We start from the raw sequence: 20,682 nt of genomic DNA on the forward strand, positions 1-20,682 counted from the left end.
TTTATTTTTTAATTGGAAGTATTTTTAGTTAAGATATAATAAATAAAAGAATTTCCTATTTATTTCTATTAACAATAATAACATTTAAATTTCCTCTGTGATATGTAAACACAAAAACCAAAAAATCATACGATTCAACTTCATAAAGTGTGTGTTGTTGTACACACATTTTAAACAACCAGCCAAACTAGCCAGTCGTACTATTCAGTCGAGCTAGCAGTTTTTGTTACGCTGCGTAGTACGAAAAACAAAACTCGAAACTGACAATGCGTAAGCAGCACACACAGAAATGTTTTTGCTGCTGAAGTCGTTTAATCAGTTCGGTAGAGTTGAAAACTGAAACATGGCGACTGCTGATTCGTTTGGCTGCTGGAAAAAAACAAAATCGATTGCTGCTTGCTGTTGTAATGTGTGTGCACAGTCAACTGTTTTCAGTAACCATGTGATCAAAAACTGAAACTAGTTACTTTTTTTTAAGCATGAGACTGTAAAAAGTTAACTATTCAGTAAAATGCGACTGCTTTTAGTAGTTCTTCGAAACCCTGGCGTGGACTTTCTGGTATTTTTTCTATATTCTAATGGTACTTTTTTAAATGTTCTATAACAATGGACTTAGAAACATGAAATTAAGCATTTATGGTCCTAAGTGAGTGAAAATTCAAGGGGGAGACTTTTTGGTACAATTTCTTTTTCGAATGGTACTTTTAGTAATTTCTTCACCAATGAACTTGAAACATGAAATAAAGCTTATATGGACCCGAGTAAGTGGGAATCCACAAGTGGCTGCTTTTTGGTAAGTTTTCTATATTCTAATGGTACTTTTTGAATTTTCTGTAATAATGGACATAAAAATATGAAATTAAGCGTATATCCTAAGTGAGTGAGAATTCTAAGAGGAGACTTTTTTTTACATTTTCTTTATTCTAATGGTACTTTTTTTGAATTTTCTATAATAACCGCTGTTTCGGTTTTGTGATAAATTATTAAATATTACGTGTTATAGAAACAAAATTAGTTGATAATATAGGAAATGCTATACAAATTTTAAATTCAAATTTGACGGATTATGGTTTAGTGAATGCGAATTCAAAAGTGATAATCAATGCTACTATTTCTTTATTGCAATGGTACTTTTTGAATATTTTATAATAACAAACCTAAAATTTTAAATTAAGCACACATGATTCTGAATGAATTTGAATTCACAAAAGGTGACTTTAGTGGTAACTTTCTTTTGCATTTTCTATAATAATGGACCCAGAAATATGAAATTAGACATTTACAATTAGGTTCACAATGGGAGACTAATTCTTTCTTCTAATTGGTGTGGCGAAGCGTTGATTTGCATCAAATGCATTTTTGCGATTTATTTTTCATGTTCACAAATAAAAGTCACAAGCTGACCTTTACGAAAAAAAAAAAATTATAAATCACTCATCCAGATTATTTTTTTTTCTTTTTGTTTCTCTCAACCACAAACCTAAAATGTTCTCGAATAAATCACTCCCTCAGTGATATATCACAAAAAATTATTTTTAAATGGCTGCGAATGAGAATTTACCAGGGTTTAAAATTAGTTAAACGTTTTTTACATTTGACTACCGACTGCGCAATAAATATGAATCGTTTTCATATTAATGTTCACAAATACTGAAAATATACAAACTATAAACCAATGCCATATATGCACAAGCTTCATGGTAGAAATATTTGTCGCAGTTTTTCCAAAAATATTTTGCCTTACAAAATATTTTATGTTGCAGCTAGAAGACAAAATGAAAAGTTTTCATTTTTAAAACTTTTGCTGCCTAAATATATGTATATTTTTAGTTAGCAAAAACAAATGAAATTGCTTGTACATAATATACAAAAAATTTACTACAAAAACATCATACATGCAAACAAATTGCAGCGTGAAAACCATAAACTGCAAACTATATGCGCAGTGAAAAATTCAAACAATGAAAATATGGAAGATGCTAAAAGTAGACTGCCAAACCATACGAAGTTGAAAAATGTAAAATACGAAATTGTGCAAAGTTAAAAATGTTTGAAGCGAAAATGTTTATTTTTAAAATATATCCGCCACATATGTATATGGTTTTGTTTTGCCGCATATAGTCATTGAGTAGAAAAATGTGAAAAAAAAACTATGAAGTTGATTTGGGTGTACAAAATAAAAAATTGTATTGAAATGAGTGTTAATAAAGAATTTTAGTGCAATAAAATAGAAGTTTTATTTTTTGAGGTATGTAATTGTATGTATTGTGAAAGATAGCAATGCTGTGAAAATTAAATTAAATAAGATTCTGGACAAAGGATAGCTAGCGGAGGAATTATTATTGAATTTTTTGATTGATTGTTGGCTTTTTTAATACGAATTCAAATGTATTCATGCTGGTGGTAATAGGAGTCCAGAAAAATTAGTAAGAAAAAAAAATAATTTTGTATGTAAAGCGGTTAAAAAAGTATATATAATGCAACAACAAAATGTGACAACAACAGCCAAATACCATAAATAACAGGATCATTCATTTTATGAATAAAATCTATCATAAAGTGTTGTACATTCAAATGTTTCCTTTTGTAAAATTTGTAACAGGAGAACAAACAAAAATATAAGCAGCATAGAAAATAATTGTGCAAGAACAATTTTATGTGTAAGATATATGTAAATGCAAAAAAGGCACAGGTATAAGTACAACAGAAGCAAAAGGAATTCCGAAAATCACTCAAAAATAGAAATTATTGAAATTTTAAAAGAAAAATGTTTTTGCTCTTTTACTTAGTGTAGGGTTACAAACGTTCAGCCAATCATACTCATTTGCATTTCAGATTGCACAAGTTTTTGTTGACTTGTTAATTTTCTACATTAACAGTAAAGAAACAACAAAATGCAATTAATTGCAACGGTACTCCACCACATGTCTAGAAATTCTTTTGCTTTGTATTTGTTCCTATTTTTTGAATGTGTTGTTGTTTAGGCAGCAAATGTTTTAAAAATGAAAAATTTTCATTTTGTCTTCTAGCTGCAATGTAAAATATTGTGTAAGGCAAAATAAGTGAACCCGTTATTTTCGGTCTGTGATAAGAAGCTTTATCCATCGTAGAGATCCTCAATACACTTAGGATAAATATTTATAAATTCATTAATTTAAAAAGTTTACAAAAATTACAAATTACAATTTTCTAAATTTTAAAAGAAAACATTAAAAAGTGATATTGGTTTGGAAATAGAAATTTTAAAAAAACTGTTTACCCGACTTTTTCCCTTTAGGGTTAAGGTTTCTGTCTGTACTGTTTCTATTTTCAACACCAATAGAATTCAACTAATATAATTCACCATTGGTGAACAAACAATTTTGAAAATAAAATCATTTTTTAAATATGAAAATAAACGAAGTCATGTAGTCAATGGGTTTAGATTCCTGCTTTGTAATCGAACAACATGGGTTCGAAATGGCGGAGCAACAATTTTTATTAATAAAAATAAATAAAAGTACACTATATAAAATAGGGAAAAATACTTTTGAAAAAAGTTCAAAATTATATGTAATCGAATTTTAAATAGTGAGTTAGTTTTTGAGGGATTTTAGGATTGTCTGTTTTATTTTATAAGTTCGTTAATGTTAGAAAATAAATGTCCTCTTTTACCTACTTTTTGGGCCCTTTTTTGCCCCCCGTGAAGAAATAATTTTCAAAAAAGTACCTATTAATTATCAGTATTACGTACTATTTGAAAATATGTAATAGTTCATGGAATTTTTATTGAGAAAATACATTTTGATAAAAAAGTACCAAAAAAGAATACAATTTTTAGGCCTTAGGAATTCGAATTTAAAAAAAGTACCAAAAAAATTTCTAGTCTATATTGATCTGAGCCAGATGCATTTAATATAGTATTTCTATGTTTATTTATGTAGGAGATATACATGTTAGCAGAGGGTTCTACGGGGAGAACATACAGAGGTATGTGCAGGATCCATTTGATCGCCGCTCGTATATGAAAGCTTTGAACGACATTCACAGAGACGCCATCAATTCCGCGGTAGCAGCATACCGTATGAATGTCGTACTTGGAGGCCCTCCACCGATAGCAGACGCCGAGAAAATTCTGCCGCGTGGAACAAGAGTCGTTCTGGCACAACTTAGGTCAGGATGGAGCAACAGGCTTAATGCCTTTTGGTCCCGCATAGACCGTGCCGTCCTTAACTTATGCCCAGCATGTGGTCAGGGTCCTCATGACACCCTCCACATATTTAACTGTTCAGCCAACCCTACTTCACTCAGTCCAATGGATTTATGGACTCATCCTGTTGAAGTAGCTCAATTTCATGGACTTGAACAACATGCAGAACCACCAGAACATCCAGATTGATTATTGTAAATTGTTCATGCTGCTACAACAACAACAACGGGGACTATTTTTACCCCATATGGCCACTCGAATTTCGAATTTCAAAAAAGTATCACACACCTGTCGGCTCTTTTTTTGATTAAAGGCGGACGCATTTAAAATATTATTTCTATGTTTATTTGTTTTGGATATATACAGGTACAGGTTTTACCCGTTTTTGGCCCATTTGTCCCCCTTAACGACCGAATTTCCAAAAATCCCTTCTTAGTGGATCTGCATGTTGTAAAAGGAACCCATTTCCCGAATTTCAAGTTTCTAGCTTTAGACGTTTGGGCTATGCGATGATAAATGTATCAGTCAGTCAGTTACGTTACTCTTTTATATATATAGATTAGAACGACAATTACGTACACATTTCGATTCTTTTAAATTAAATTGCAAAAGTAATTATTTAATGGCAAAAATTAAAAAAAAAAAAAATTGAAAAAAATGCATTTTTCCCCTTGTAAATGCACCTCAAAACTAAATCGAACATTTCAAAAAATTTAATTCTAAGCGACACTCTATTGTTGAGGGTTAATAAGTGTCTGTCGTCAGGTTGGATTTCCAACTGTAGGTATGCCTCGTTAAATCGATCTTCGTAAATTTTACGCCACCAGCCATTTTACTAAATAGTTCTTCAATAGTGGGTAGACGAGTACCAGTTTACTCGTCTACCACTAAAACAGTATTTAACGTAATTTTGTAATCCACTCTCTGACTAATAATGGCTTACGATCCGAGCGCACTATGTACAATTTAACAGGCACATCACTTTTATTCGTAATATTTACCCATATGTATCCCACACATTTCAAGGGAATTCCACAATAACTAATTAACTCTATATCCGGGGATTTAACCTCTAGTTTTGGAAAATATTTTTTAGCATCTGCAATATTTATAATTGGGACCGGAGCGCCCATATCTATTTCAAAATTAATTGTCTTGTTATTGACTTCCAACATTAGTCTTTCGTATGTTTCGGGTCACCACAACGGAAACATTTTTTTTGTGGACACTCACGTTCTCGCTGCCATTACCCTGCAATTCATCGCCACATTTTTCCTCTAAAAACCAGCTTTGTAAGTTTTTATTCAGAAGACAAAATACAAAATGATTTCTTAAACTTTATCTAAAGGAGAACCAAAAATTGTAATCTGCAAAGTGCCACCAACAATTTTCTGATGTTTCACAATACTGCTGTTTCCATTGAATCGAAAATTTTCCAACAGTTCATTGGGTTTTGGTTCGAAATGGTCCTCAAGCACTTTTACCACCTCCATATACGTTTTCTGTTCAGGAATTTCTGGAGATAATTTGTCACATAAAATGTTGTAAGTGTCTGAACCAACAAAATGTAGCAGAAGACGTTGGTACTTTGTCCTATTACATTCGTATAATTCCAAAACGTATAACCCACCTGGACCACGTTGTCCTCCTTACATCAAAAGCCACAAAATTGAAGAACGATACACTTTTGCTCTCCGCCGACACTGTTGTACTACCTCCAGCATCTTCATTAGCCATCTCTTGATTTTTTTCTTTTTTAATTTTAATAATTTCGTAGACTTTCGTAGCTTATTGCATTTGTTCTGTAAAAAAAAGCAAATCACTTTTTTTTTCTTATTCCTTCTTCGTCGCCAAATTGTTATAAATGAAACATCCGTTTCTGTTGATGGTTTATTGAGAAGTGAAGTTTATTAACTAGTATGATATAAAATGGTATGCATAATAACCGATTTGCCAAATGACTACCCAGTAGAGTAACTTCGGGTATTGTGGACTATGCGTCTAATGTGGACCAGTGTCTTTTTTCAGAAACTATTGAAGGTACAATTTGCTTGAAAAGACAATTGCACATGTGCTTTCATGAGTAATTGATATGTTGGCTTTTTATTCTTGTATTGAAATTAATGCGCGTGCTCAACATTTTTTTCGGTCCAAGTAAGAAATAAAATTTGGTACAGTTACTTGGTAGAATTTAATGTTTGGTTGTTTTATATAGGTAAAGTGGATACGTAGTTTTGGATATATAAAAAATAATTTTTTAACACTGTAACCCAAGTTCGTGTAATGTGGACCACTTAAATTACTTGATTATGTACTACTGGTCCACATTACCCGACAATAACTATGTACTTTCTAATCCATCTATCTAAGCCAAGAACGCGACTTTTTAGTTTGTATTAATAAAAATATATTGAAATTTAATTTTTTTAACATTCATGATTAGCTGGTTCATGAATGCTGGTTTTTGGGTTCCTTACAATATTTTCACATATTTTTTTATCCTTTGACTGAAAAAATTTTCAACTGCAAAAACAATTATAGAATACATTAGCTAATTTAATGCTTCACAACTTTTTTAATATTCATATATATTGTGACCAAAATTTAGAAAAAAAACAAAACGGTAGTCCACATTACCCGAAGTTACTCTAATTGTATATCTATATATAAGACAAACTCCATATTTTTCTTGCAAAAAACGTAAGTTTGCAATATTTTGCCAGCATATGTTCATGTTTAGATGCTAAAATATCTGTTTCGAAACCAATTCTAAAAATATTCAGCCTTTTTTTTACGAAATAACAAATATTTTTTTATCGTACTTTTTATTTTCGTTGGTTCAAGTCTTAACTTACACATTTTAAAAGACTTGTTTGTATAATCGTAACTTCTTGTAGTAATATTTATATATTTATAGAAGGAGCTATCGGGTCACTCACCTACAGTGATTGAAAGACTCCCTTTATCTTTAGTTATTTGTCGAATTTTAGAAACAATACATTTTTGTAAGTCATTATCACTTATTTAAATTTGGAATTATAAAAAATATTAAGCAATTTAATAAATTTAATTAAAATGTACATTTATCGTTTTATTCGATTAATCTATATAAAATTGTTCGAATAATTATTCGTAAGAAATTATTCGATTAATCGAACCAATATGTACTCTATTTTTATCTTATTTTAAGTTAATCGTAATACAAGCGCTTATGTTCTGGTTAGCGGCGCCTTTTTTTGTATAAATAAAAATATTTTTATTTTAAATAGAAGCAGTTGATATATAAATTTTTAAATTTTTTTATTTTAATTACTAACAACTACTTTTTTAAAATAATCTTAAATTTTCATAAAGACTGCAAAAAATATTCAATTGCAACAAATTTATTTTAAAAAAATAGGATACTACCTAAAATAAGGTAAAAACAATTTATTAATTAATTACTCAAGAGAAATCACGTACATACTTGATGTTAATTTAGTTTTAATTTTGGTTATAACTTGGTTATTTTTGATAGTAAAAGTTTAAAATTTTGTACACATCTATCTATATACAGTGACGGACATTACAAGAGAATCACTATCAATATTTCATTTAAAACTAGGAGCAATCATAAGGATTGGTGTGGGCCAGAAAATATAAAGAAGTGGCAAAATGTGTTGTGGACGGACGAAACGACCATTAATTTAATTGGTAGTGATGATAAGACATGGGTTAGACGTCCAAAAAATGGCAAAAACCAAAAACGTTTAAACATGGTTGGGGAAATATTATTATATGGGGATGCTTTTCTTGGTATTGCGTTGGTCAAATTTATTGAATTAAAGAAAATATGGATAAGCACTTGTATGTAAATATTTTGTACAATGTTAAGCTAGGGTTACACGATTGCCGCAATGCACCAATTTGTACCAATTTTTATTGTGCTAATTTGGAGGACAATAAAACGATTGTCGCAATCAAATTCTCTGCAGTTACACGGTTGCCTCAAACGATTGCGTACAACGATTAAGGGGCAATAATTGCCGTCTCCCAGTTACACGATTGTTACTGAATGCGGCAACACTGAGAAACAGCTGTTGTGTTTAATTGCATTTTTTGTTTTGCTAACATAAATACCACAGAATACAGAATATAAATCTGAATATATACAGAATATAAGTCTGAGCAAGAGTACTCCCAAACACATGGGTGCTCTTATACAGCCATTATCAAATCATTTATGGTATTGTAGGCCCAAGATGAACTAACACTTGGTTTTTTTTTCCTTTTGGGCAAAGGACCCAGCAGTTAAGCAAGTAGTCAATGTATCCCTTAAAGACAGTAATTGTCACAAATGTCTTATCACTTGGCTAACTCCAATTTATATATTTTGGCCATTTGACACGTGTGAGCACTTTGTGCAGAGAGAAGACAATTGGTTACTTCATACATCCCAAGTAATCTAGCGTGAAGACAATTGACACTTAAGTGTTTCTAAGTAATCTGGAGTGTAGTCACTTTAAACGTTTTGTGAGTAATTCGTACAAACTGGTTTTATACAAATTGTGTTGATATAATTCTCATACAGTTTATTTTTATTTTTGCTTAAGTATCTGGTGTCCCATGTAACATAGCATGAAGTCAATAGTCACTTTAGTGTCTCTTAGTAACCTATTGAGAAGTCACTTCATACTTTTTTTTTGTACTGCACTTTATTTTACCCATCAGAAGCGTTGACTACTTTCGATCAGCTATCAGATATTTACATTGTATCAAAAGAGTCAATTGAACCCCTGCTAAGGACATGTACGTGTTAAAATAACTAGTCAAGTAGCTGATCAAGAAACCAGTTACAAAGCTAGTAAGGTAACTGACGCTATGTAAACAGTATGTGAATCTAATGCGTTGCCTAATTTGGACCAGCTATAGACAGTCCCATTATAATCAAAAAGAGACAATTGACCCCCTGCCTAGGATATGCCCGTGTTAAAATGGCTAGTCACGTGGCTATCGAAGTAACAAGCTCCCACCCTAAAGGATGGGTAAAATCACTAGTTCGGTACTGTCTCCTCGAACTGCTGGGGAGTTTGTGATTGCTGGTTGGGGGAGTAAACAAATTCCGTGTCCAGTGAATCATTTAATTCTATTATGCAGTCATCAAACTCCATATTTACACTATAACCCCCATATGCATAAACAGTTTATAAATTTATCAAAGGTTTATGAAACAGATTTTGTATGGAAATTTTGTTTTATAAACCTTTGATAAATTTATAAACTGTTTATGCATATGGGTGTAAGTATATAATAATTAATATATTTACTACAGTTAAAATTAATTTTACTTACAGATATACTATTCCACGACTTAAGAAAAAATAAATATTGGCGCTTATTGTCCACTTTGATTGCCGCTCATGAAACCAATAAATATTGGCGCAATTAAAACATATTATTGCCTCATTATTGTTTATCGAGTGGTTACACGGTTGCCGTACCAGGGTTGCATTTGATTGGGGCAAATAAGAAAAATATTGTCGATGGTTGCCGTATGAACCAATAAATTGTGAAATTACACGATTGGCGCATAAAGTACACCAATAATTGACGCATTGCGGCAATCGTGTAATCCTACCTTTATAAAGCCACATGCAGAATGGAATATGCCCTTAAAATGGCTCTTCCAGCAAGATAATGACCCAAAGCACACATCAGGTCTTGCCAAAAAATGGTTTTTATATAACAAAATTCATGTTATGGAATGGCCGTCTCAATAACCAGACTTAAATCCTATGGAAAATTGTAAAAGACAAACTCGGACCTGAAAAATTTAAAAACAAGGAAGAACTTTGGCAGAAAATTCAGGAAATATGGTATGCAATTTCCCGATCTACATGCGAAAGTTTGTTAAATTCAATCCCCAAAAGATTTGATGCTGTTATTAGAAATAATTGATAAGCAACAAAATATTAAGAAAACAACGAATTCTTATGATGATTTTTTATTTTTTAATAATTTTAAGACTGATTGATTCTATTTGAATGTCGCATATTTTATTTAGTCTTTTAGATTTGACATCGTTTTTAACATAAGAATGTGTTATTTTTTTATTTTATTTTTTCTATTTATTGTTTACGTTATGAGCATTAATATATAATGAACAAATTTTAAATTTTGAAATCAAATTTTGTAGTTTTACCGCTTTAATCGAATTCATATGTAGTGATTCTATTGTATTGTCCGCCACTGTATATAAAAATGAAATGGTCCATGTATGTAATGTCATCACGTGAGAACGGCTGGAGCGATTTGGCTAATTTTTTTTATTCAATTCGAAATTTTCAGGAAATTGTTTTGTAAAGAAAAAAAATTAAAAAATTACGGCTAAAACCGACTTTTTTGAGTCCAGTCAACTGTAATAAAAAAGCCCCTAAAGTATGCAGTACAAATTTAGATATTTTATTTGCAAATAAATAAGAACAGGCAGGGTTGGAGAAACTTGACTAGTATGTAATATGATGTAGTGAATCGTAATCAATAATAAAATCAATTTCGAATTTTTTGATGATACGTTGTTTTGCATAAAATAAAATACAATTTAAATACGCAACATATTCCTTCTACTAGGTAATATTTATTTACAATAAAAAGAGATCTTCGTCTCTAATTAAAGCTTGAAATTTGTTTGTTTTATTTTTATAACAGTTTTGGAAAACTTGAAAATTTCTTGAAGTTTCTTAGGAGTAATTCAGTTTCAGTTCAGTTTCTTAGGAGTAATGTCCATTTATGTAAAATCCATTTATGATCCAAATGAGTTGAAATTGTAAATATTCCTTGAGAAGATCTACAAAAAATACGCTTACATATGTAGGTTATATCTTTTAGTTGAAGAGATATTTGGGTTTATTTATCTATAATATACTTTACAAATGAAATAAAATACATATCGTCACGACGTAGTGACGATATGTATTTTATTATATGTATAGTTTCAAAACTACTGTTTGGCGTCAATCCAAGTTTTCAAAAATTGTTATACAAATAAAACAAAACAATTTCAAGCTTTAATTAGAGACGAAGATCTCTTTTTATTGCAAATAAATATTACCTAGTAGAAGGAATATGTTGCGTATTTAAATTTAAGATGCACGTAGTGCTTATGTCGAAGACAAAATGAAGAGTGTTTTATAATGCTAAAATAACAAGCACAATTTGGTGGCAAACACTATAGGTTAACACTTAAGGTTAAACAAACATAGGGCAACTTAATGCTTTACTCGTTAGAATCTAGTAAAATACTTCCAGCAAAGTTTCATAAAAAAGGAATCAACAATAGATTATAAAGTTGTTAAAAAACAATGCAAAACAAAATTACACGAATTCTTATTTTCTTCATGTATGCAGCTAAAATAAACAAAACTCGTTCATTTATTTATGTACATTAAGATTGGTACTAAACATTTTTTGTTTTTCATTTTTGAATGCTAAATCTAGTGCAAAATAAAACTTGATGCTCTTTATTTGTGAACAATACAAAGATGTTACTTCTCAAAAATGTCCAAATGTATGAGTTTTAGCCAATGAAAAACAATTCTGAACCACTGTGCGATGTACCGGAATTCGTATTATATTAAAAATTATTCCTTGTAAATATTTTTGTACAGTAGCGGTAATGGTACTTGTCTTTACGGTATTCGAGCTGAAAGGGTTTAAAGGGTTAAAGGTAGATCCTTAGAAAAATTATAAAATACTAGCTGTCCCGGCAAACGTTGTTCTGCCATAGCTCACACAAAGTTTGAAGACACCCACTATAATACTACTCCTGATATGCATTAATAAATTTTTACTTTGTATGGGAGGTGCCATGCCCATTGTACCTATATAGTTCAATTGTGAATCTAAACCATCCAGGGACCCATTTAAACACACACAACAAATTTCATCGAAATCGGCCCTGCCGTTAAGGAGTTCAGTTACTAACACACGTACAGAAGAATTATATATATAAAGAAGATAAACGATTTTTATGGAATTTTTTCATAAAATTCATTTTTTTTATCATTTTTATTGCAAACTAAAATTTAAATTGTTTTTCAGTGTACATTAGGCTGGGTCGATATTTTTTCATAAAAAATCGTATAGCAGAAACCCATTCTACGGAAAATTCTAAGATTCTAAATTCCCAAGCAACCATAGGTCTAAAATCAAATCCTATCTTGAGCATTTCGACTTTTATCCAATAAAAAACTGTTAAAATAATATATACTGAAATATCATTGGATAAAAGTCGAAATGCGCAAGATAGGATTTCATTTTAGACCTATGGTTTCTTGAAGAAACTTTCTTAGAATTTTCCGTAGATTGCGTTTCTGATATACGATTTTTTACTTTTTTATCGTCCGTACAATTCGAGCCGGCCTAGTGTACATATAATAATTAATACAATTTTTTTAAAAACTTTTATTAAATCGTATCTAATTTCTTACTTTTTTTATTCACAATTTTTCTTGTAATTTTACTTACCTATTAATGAATTTTTGTATTTTTGAGAATATTTTTCATTTTTCTCTTATTTTACTAGAAAAGTATACGAACAAAACTAATGATCACAAACAAAATCATCTGTTAATTATTCAATATACAAAGTTGCCCTATGTTTGTTTAATGACAATAAAATTATGTATTAAAAATATAATCAAATTATATACCTTCTGTATTTAGTTTTGGTTCTCCACTGGCTTCAATATTTGTGATCTTTGAGCAATCCTGTACTGTCTGAACTTTTGAATCTGTTGTTTTGGAAATATGACATTTTCCGCTTCTTTCATTTAATAAATTTGAATTATTATTACTTTGTCTTATTTCTTCTCTCCTATGGCATTTCTCCACCTAAACCAAATGAAGAATATATAAAATTAACTAAAATACTAATATTAAGGTAAATTTATTTATGTAATATTAATACAATGCTAAAAATATATATGTAATGTTCAATATATTGTAATGGAAAGTGAGCAATATAATAAATTGTTACATAATATTAAAACAAAATAAATCCTCCTATAACAAAAGCTTTAATAACACTATGCAATAAATGAAGACTTTTGAAGAAAAACAGAATCATGGCAGTATACGTTCGACGCTACTACCAAAGATTAGTAAAACCCTATACTCAGTTTGTCCATTTTGGTGACCTTTTTTTATGAACCCCAAAGATTCTGAAAATCAGTGGGCCCTAAAAAAGTTGTGTCATCAGTTTTTGACCAACAGCTAATTCAGACTTGGTGATATCGCTTAACTTTATTGATAATATTTTCTACAGAAATATTCTCAATTGACTTAGTGTTCCATAAATTTACGTTATGTTTTATGGATTAGCAGAGCAACGCCCCCTCCTCTAGCGTCTGTTCTGTCATTTCTATAAAACCAATACTTTTTTAGAAAAGGTTTATGATTTTGCGTTACGAATGTTTCGTTTAACGAAGCAAATTTATTTTTTCTCTTTCAATAAATACTTCTAGTTGTTTTATTTTAGAAAAGCATGAAATCCCGTTAACATTCAGGTGAAGAATTTTAAATTGGTTAGAGTTAATATAATCCATGAGCATTAGAGTGGGTAAATTTGTATGGAGCCAAAAAAATGCAACAAGCGGTTATCAAAATCGTAATCTACGATGAATTCTAAAAATGTTTGCCGAAGAAACCATGGGTCTAAAATCAAAACCGAGCTTCCCATTTTTAACGCGAAAATTTTCCTTTCGTATTTTATATTTTTGTTTAAATATACTAACATTTTATTAAGCCTTTTAAGAAAATTGACTATGTTTGGGATTGTTCGAAAGGAAATAATGGCAAAAAGATGAATCTTTGCAAATGGAGGAGATTATCAATAAACTACACCCGAGGATGGTTACAAAATCTCATATTGTGGTTGTGCGAGAACCTAAAACCGATATTTTGGGTCACAGTGGGGGAAATGAAAAATAAAAAAAAGGTGTAAATAAACTTGTAAGTTCTAAACCGATAATCCGATTTTAATAACTATAGAGGAGGATTTCCCACGACTATAAAGGAGGTGTTGCTAGGGTTATGTTTTGAATTTATACTTTCAACACTATGGTGGGCAAGGTTGCCAATTTAGCCATTTTCCGGCTAGATCTAGCGATTTTATTTTCATTTAGCCATACAAAAATGGCTAGATTAAATCTAGCCGGAAGATCTAGCCATTTTATTTTGTCTTAGCCTTTTTTATTTTATACTTTTCTTGAACATTTTTGGAATTTTTTAAAAAATAAAACAGTATTTTTTATTTGTTTAATTTATCAAAAAGGAAAAAGAAATTATTGGTATTACAATAATTATCCCCATTTCCTCAATCTCTGGTTATTTTTTATCGTGACGATATACTGACAGTTCTCATACAAAAATTCTATTAATTGGAAGTACCTATATCGTTACGAAAAACGATAACCGGAGATTGAAAAAGTAGGTGTTAATCTGCTAAACCCCATTAACACGAAGTCGGTAAAAATTACACTAGTTTATAAATCAAACATTTTTGTTTGCTCATGGAATGAAACTTATATTTTTGAGAAGAGCTAGGGACGCTAGTTAATTGACCATTTTTAGTTTCCCACCTGTACGTCAAAATTTTGAGATATATGGGTTTTTATTTTTCACATGCCGAATTGTAGTAATTAAGTATTTACATTGTTTTTGGGTACTCAACACTCTGGCGAAGCTACTAGATACTTTCAGAGTTGTATTCTTTTGACAAATTCCGAAAAAAATTTACGGGAATAAAATAAATACTGTTTAAAAGTACATCTTTTCTGTAGATAAAAGTTAATAAATCGCTATTAAATACAAAACTCTAAAGTAAAAACTATTTTAAAATGTTTTCTAGAAAGTGTAAAATAAACCCAGACAATTTTTGTTTTATTTGCTGAAAAATTATTCAGTCAAATCGAGGTTTTCCTATAACACAAACACTGCAAAATGCTTATTTACATTAAAAAATTACGTAAAAGCTTTAGATAAGACAAAACCACCATTTCAATATTTATGCAGCGTGTTCCCGAGTCTTTCTGAGGCCAAAATAAAAGAAGGGATATTTGTGGGTCCTCAAATAAGAAAAATTTTGGTTGATACCAAATTTGAGTGTCTATTAACCGATGTTGAAAATGCAGCATGGAATTCTTTTAAACTTGTTGTTCAAGAATTTTTGGGGAATAAGAAAAGTCAAAATTACAGAGATATTGTTGCGAATTTATTACTTAATTTTGAACTGATGGGTGTAAATATATCCCCCAAAATTCACTTTTTACATTCTCATGTGGATTTTTTCCCGGAAAACCTCGGACACATGAGTGACGACATAGAGAGCGTTTCCATGAAGATTTGAAGTTTTTCGAGAGGAATTATCAAGGTTTTTGGGATCAGAATATGCTAGGAGACTACTGTTGGAGTATCGTGAGGGAGACAAATGAAAATAATTATAAAAAGAGGACTAAAACACTTTACTTTTAATTTTTGTTTCCTAATTTAATGTACATTTTTATATTTTTCGTTTTTAATAAATATCTCAAAAGTTTGACGTCCAGGATTTTTTTAAATATTTTTTCCGAATTTAGAAGACCTAAATACACAAATCCCCATATGTTTCAATTCATGAGCAAAAACCTTGTAAACTAGTGTTATTTTTGAAAACTGTCAGTATAACTATTAGTTAATACATAACTAGAATTCGTGGTAATGGGATCAAGAAATGTAATATTTATGAATTTGTATTGTTATTTTTGGGTTTTAGCCATTTCTAGCCATTTTTAATTCAAAATCTAGCCATTTTGTGAGCTGAAGAGTTGGTAACCTTGATGGTGGGGCGGAGTCTAAAGAACCCAAATTTTGGTGTCTAGGGTATATGTAAATTTTTTGTTCTCTATCCGATTTGAAATATTTGTATATATTTGGAATCTACTAGAAGAGAGCTACAAAAAATATTACTAGAACATTATTTTCTTTTATAGTTTACGAGATATTCACCATTGAAAATTAAAATTTTATGTTTTTTACCTACCTTGGTCTGTATTTTTGCAAATTACGGATCCAAATCTCTCCCCATTTTTTCAAATATATTATATAAAATATTACTATAACATTATTTTATCTTTTATAGTTTACGAGATATTCACCATTGAAAATTAAAATTTTATGTTTTTACCTACCTTGGTCTGTATTTTTGCAAATTACGGATCCAAATCTCTGCCGATTTTTTCAAATATATATCCTTTAATTAACAATAAATTTATTAATATTATAAGGAAAGAACTATTTCAAAATCGATACCAAGTCAAAAGTTATGTGCAAAAAAAATTATATTAAAAAAAAATTAAAAAGTAGTTTTTTCGCGATTTTTTTTTTTCAAAAAAAGTACCTACATTAATCTTTAGGTATACAGAAAATAAAAACAAAATATGGAATGCGTTTATATTTTTCTCAACGGTAAGATTTTGGGAAGTACTATAGAAGAAAAATAATTTCAATATTTGTTTAAGTGCGTGGTCAAGAGCCTTCCGAATTAGACCTATTTCAAAAATTAAAACTTCTTTTATAAGCCCCAATATGTTCTTAAATATTTTGCAAAGGCAATTTTTTTTTTTTTTTTTTTATTTATTTAATACAATTTATTAACCAAGCCCATTGGGCCAAATATGGCTTACAAACTACTCACTAACAAATGCTACTACATAAATTTGCAATCGCTTAAAATAATTTAGATATTAAACACTAAACTAGATAATAAATTAAACATGAAAATTAAAAAAAAAAATAATAATAATAAATTAAATAAGATATGATATAAATTACGTTCAAAATAGGAATATTTATAATATTAGTTATCTTCAATTTCATGATCATTAAGATACAAATATTCTACAAGCTTGTTTTTAAAGTTATTATCTGATAAATTAAATCTTCTTAAGGATTTGGGTAGAATGTTCCAAATCCGTGTAGTTCGAACTTGATATGATCTCTCATAAATTGAACTGTTAATTCGAGGATAAATTATTTGTGGATTCCTTAAAGATTTCGAAAATTCAAAAAATCTTACCAAGTACTCAGGGGTATCCGCAACAATAATCTTATAAAACTGCAAAAGTAGTCTAATCTCTATAAATCTACTAAATTTACACCCCAAAAAGTTAATTACATAATCAGAAACATGTGATCTAATTCTAAGATTATAAACAAATCGTATAATTCTATTGAATAGAAGATTATACCTACGCATCAAAACACCACAATTTATAGCCCGGATCTCGGTAGCGTCAACAAAATGTTCTGAAACGAACTTTTTTTCGGTGCAAATGTATGGAATTTCGTTTTTGGTGCCGATTACGGTGTATGCGGAAATGTAGCTTTAACACATAATCAGCCTTCGTGTTACTGGGGTTAAGGTAGGTAAAATCTTGAAATTTGAATTTTCAAATGTGAATATATCGTTAACTATAAGAGGTAAACTATAATGCAAACAATGTTTTCTGTAGTTTCCTACACATGTAAAAATTTTTCAAATCGGTTGGAGAACAAAAATTTTGCATCATTTTTAATTTTTCATATACCGGAGATACCCTACTTTGGGGCCTTGGAGCTTCGTCCCACCATCGAGTTTAAAGTCCATATTCACAAATTAAACTCAGCTACATCACTTATATATTCGTAGAAAATTTTATTAACATCGGACTATTAGTTTAGAAGTTACAGATTTATTTCCAATTTTTTTGTCATTTCCCCATATTCGTTTGTATTTTTATAAAAATAATTTTATATTTTCTGATAGTTTGATCAAATATTTTTATGAGGCAAATATTTGTGAATGTGTGACCGCAAGTCAAACATGTTTTCCCATATGTGTATTTGACAATATTTAATGTCTGTTTTATCAAACAAAAATGGGCAAATAAATGTGCGTAGTGTGACCAGAAAATATAATTTGTATTGTATTTTTGGCAAATAAAGAAAAATAAAAAAGCGTCAAAAAGCGTACCTTTACGCCTTTCGGAATTTGACCTATTTTTTATCAAAATTTCAACTGGGCCACATGGCCTATAGGCAAAATTGTAAAAAATACCATTTTTGGGATTTTCGCTCCAATTTTTAGGAATTGCGGATTTCCCATTGACCTTTTGACAAGTTTTTTTACACCCTGTTAAAAAAAATTTTTATATATTTTCTTAACATTTTATATTTTTTATTTCCGCCCGGGAAATCCCGGGATTTCCCGTAAAATGATTGTCGGGAATTCCCGGGAAATTTAAATTTGTTTCCCGGGAAAAACGGGAAATTTAAAATTAATTAAAAATACTTTAATATATTTAAATATGACACCTCTGCTTGATGAATGGCTTGTTGCAAATATTAGTGGAGGTTTTAAACACCATTAAGGATACAGTAAAAGCATTAAGCCTATATGAAACCATTTATCCATTAATGAACACACTTTATGAACAGCAGTTATCTAAAAATTTTACGATTTCTCAAAAAACGGTTCATTCAATTAAATTAAACCTAAAAACTTCAACATTATAAGATAAATTATAATATAGAGTAAGTTCGGGTAATGTGTTATAGCTGCTTGTCTCTAAAACTAAGAGCATAGGAGTAGCGGTACCAAGCTTAAGAATTTTATGATCTCAGAAAATTCACATTGGGTGAGTGTACTTCATTTTTGCAGGTCATGGAAATAGTCAGTTGTAAAAAAAAATCAGCATTATCTTATGGTAGACTTTTTTTGTGATCTGTTAAAAATTAATTTTTTTCTACAATCACGTGTTTTAAACTTTATTAATTTAATTTTAAAGTCAAATGGCAATATTTTGCTATTGAAGAACATATGTAACAATATAGTATATTTAGTGTATATGTTTAATTTTATAATAATTTCATTAAACCACGTGGTCGGCTAATGTGGTATAGTTAAAGAATTTCAATCAAATAATATGCCAAAGAAATGTGAAGTATGAAAATGGGCAGCGGAAGATTTGAAGAACGCTATCTTAGCTATTAGAAACAACAAATGAAAATTTTTTTCGCATCAGTCATTCAATGTCTCTTACGAAGCGAAGAATGTATTGAGGAGCTTCTGGTAAGCTTGGTGAGCCGCCAACTTTAACCGCATCCATTAAAGATGATTTAAATAAAACGCAACTCATTTATAAATTAAAATACTATGTATCGGTTATGCGGTTTGGTATACAATATTAAAAGAACATGGTGTACCACCACATTACCCGCCAATTTTTTCAATAGCTTGTTTATGGGTGTTTTCTCTTTTTCCAAAATTTCTCTGAAGCTTGAAATTAAAAGACTTTTTTACTTTCATGGATGTAAACATAACACTTGTAGCAAAACACCAGCTGAAAACTGTTCCAATCGAATTAAGATTCTATTGATGAACATATGTAACAATATAGCATATTTAGTGTATATGTTTAATTTTATAATAATTTCAATAAACCACGTGGTCGGCTAATGTGTTATAGCTAAAGAATTTCAATCAAATAATATGCCAAAGAAATGTGAAGTATGAAAATGGGCAGCGGAAGATTTGAAGAACGCTATCTGAGCTATTAGAAACAACAAATGAACATTTTTTCGCATCAGTCATTCAATGTCTCCTACGAAGCGAACAATGTATTGAGGAGCTTCTGGTAAGCTTGGTGAGCCGCCAACTTTAACCACATCCATTAAAGATGATTTAAATAAAACGCAACTCAATTACAAATTAAAATACTATGTATCGGTTATGCGGTTTGGTATACAATAATATTAAAAGAACATGGTGTACCACATTACCCGCCAATTTTTTCAATAGCTTGTTTATGGGTGTTTTCTCTTTTTCCAAAATTTCTCTGAAACTTGAAATTAAAAGACTTTTTTACTTTCATGGATGTAAACATAACACTTGTAGCAAAACACCAGCTGAAAACTGTTCCAATCGAATTAAGATTCTAAAAATTATAGTCAAATAAAAAATAGGTATACCACATTACCCGAACTTACTCTAAAAACACAATGTTAAAAATTTATGGACAGCAAATGTATGAACGTCTATTTGACCACAATGTTCCCTGATCTGTTCAAATCGTTGATGATGAGGTTTCCGAAATACAAATGGAGCAATATTTTAAAAACCAATTAGATACTCAATCATAAGTTGCCTTGGTATAATAGGGGCTTGAAAAAACTAAAAAAATTAAGAAATACATTTTTCAGGAAGTATAGGATTGGTTATAATATTGAACATCTTAAGCTATATGAACATTATTTGAGAGAATTTAATTTTCTTAATAGATATTTATATAATCAATATATTATTGATTTTGAGGATTCTATTAATATTAACCCAAAATCATTTTGGTCATTTATTAGTTCCAAACGTGGTAAATCTTCTATTCCGTCTTCTGTTTTTTATAAGGACAATATGTCTAACTCTTCTATTCATTCTGCAA

The 20,682-nt window shown here is 30.0% G+C and overlaps 1 protein-coding gene across 1 annotated transcript in view; it reads right to left on the minus strand.

Annotated features, from left to right (window-relative positions):
- Positions 1-20,682, minus strand: part of sbb (scribbler) — a 401,061-nt gene that overhangs the window by 351,334 nt on the left and 29,045 nt on the right. Inside the window, exon 2 of the mRNA XM_065512292.1 lies at positions 12,880-13,060. Within this exon, the coding sequence (XP_065368364.1) occupies positions 12,880-13,060 (181 nt within the window). The remainder of the gene's footprint in view (positions 1-12,879; positions 13,061-20,682) is intronic.

The sequence above is a fragment of the Calliphora vicina genome, chromosome 5, assembly GCF_958450345.1.
Source record: "Calliphora vicina chromosome 5, idCalVici1.1, whole genome shotgun sequence".
NCBI classification, from domain to species: Eukaryota; Metazoa; Arthropoda; class Insecta; order Diptera; family Calliphoridae; genus Calliphora; species Calliphora vicina.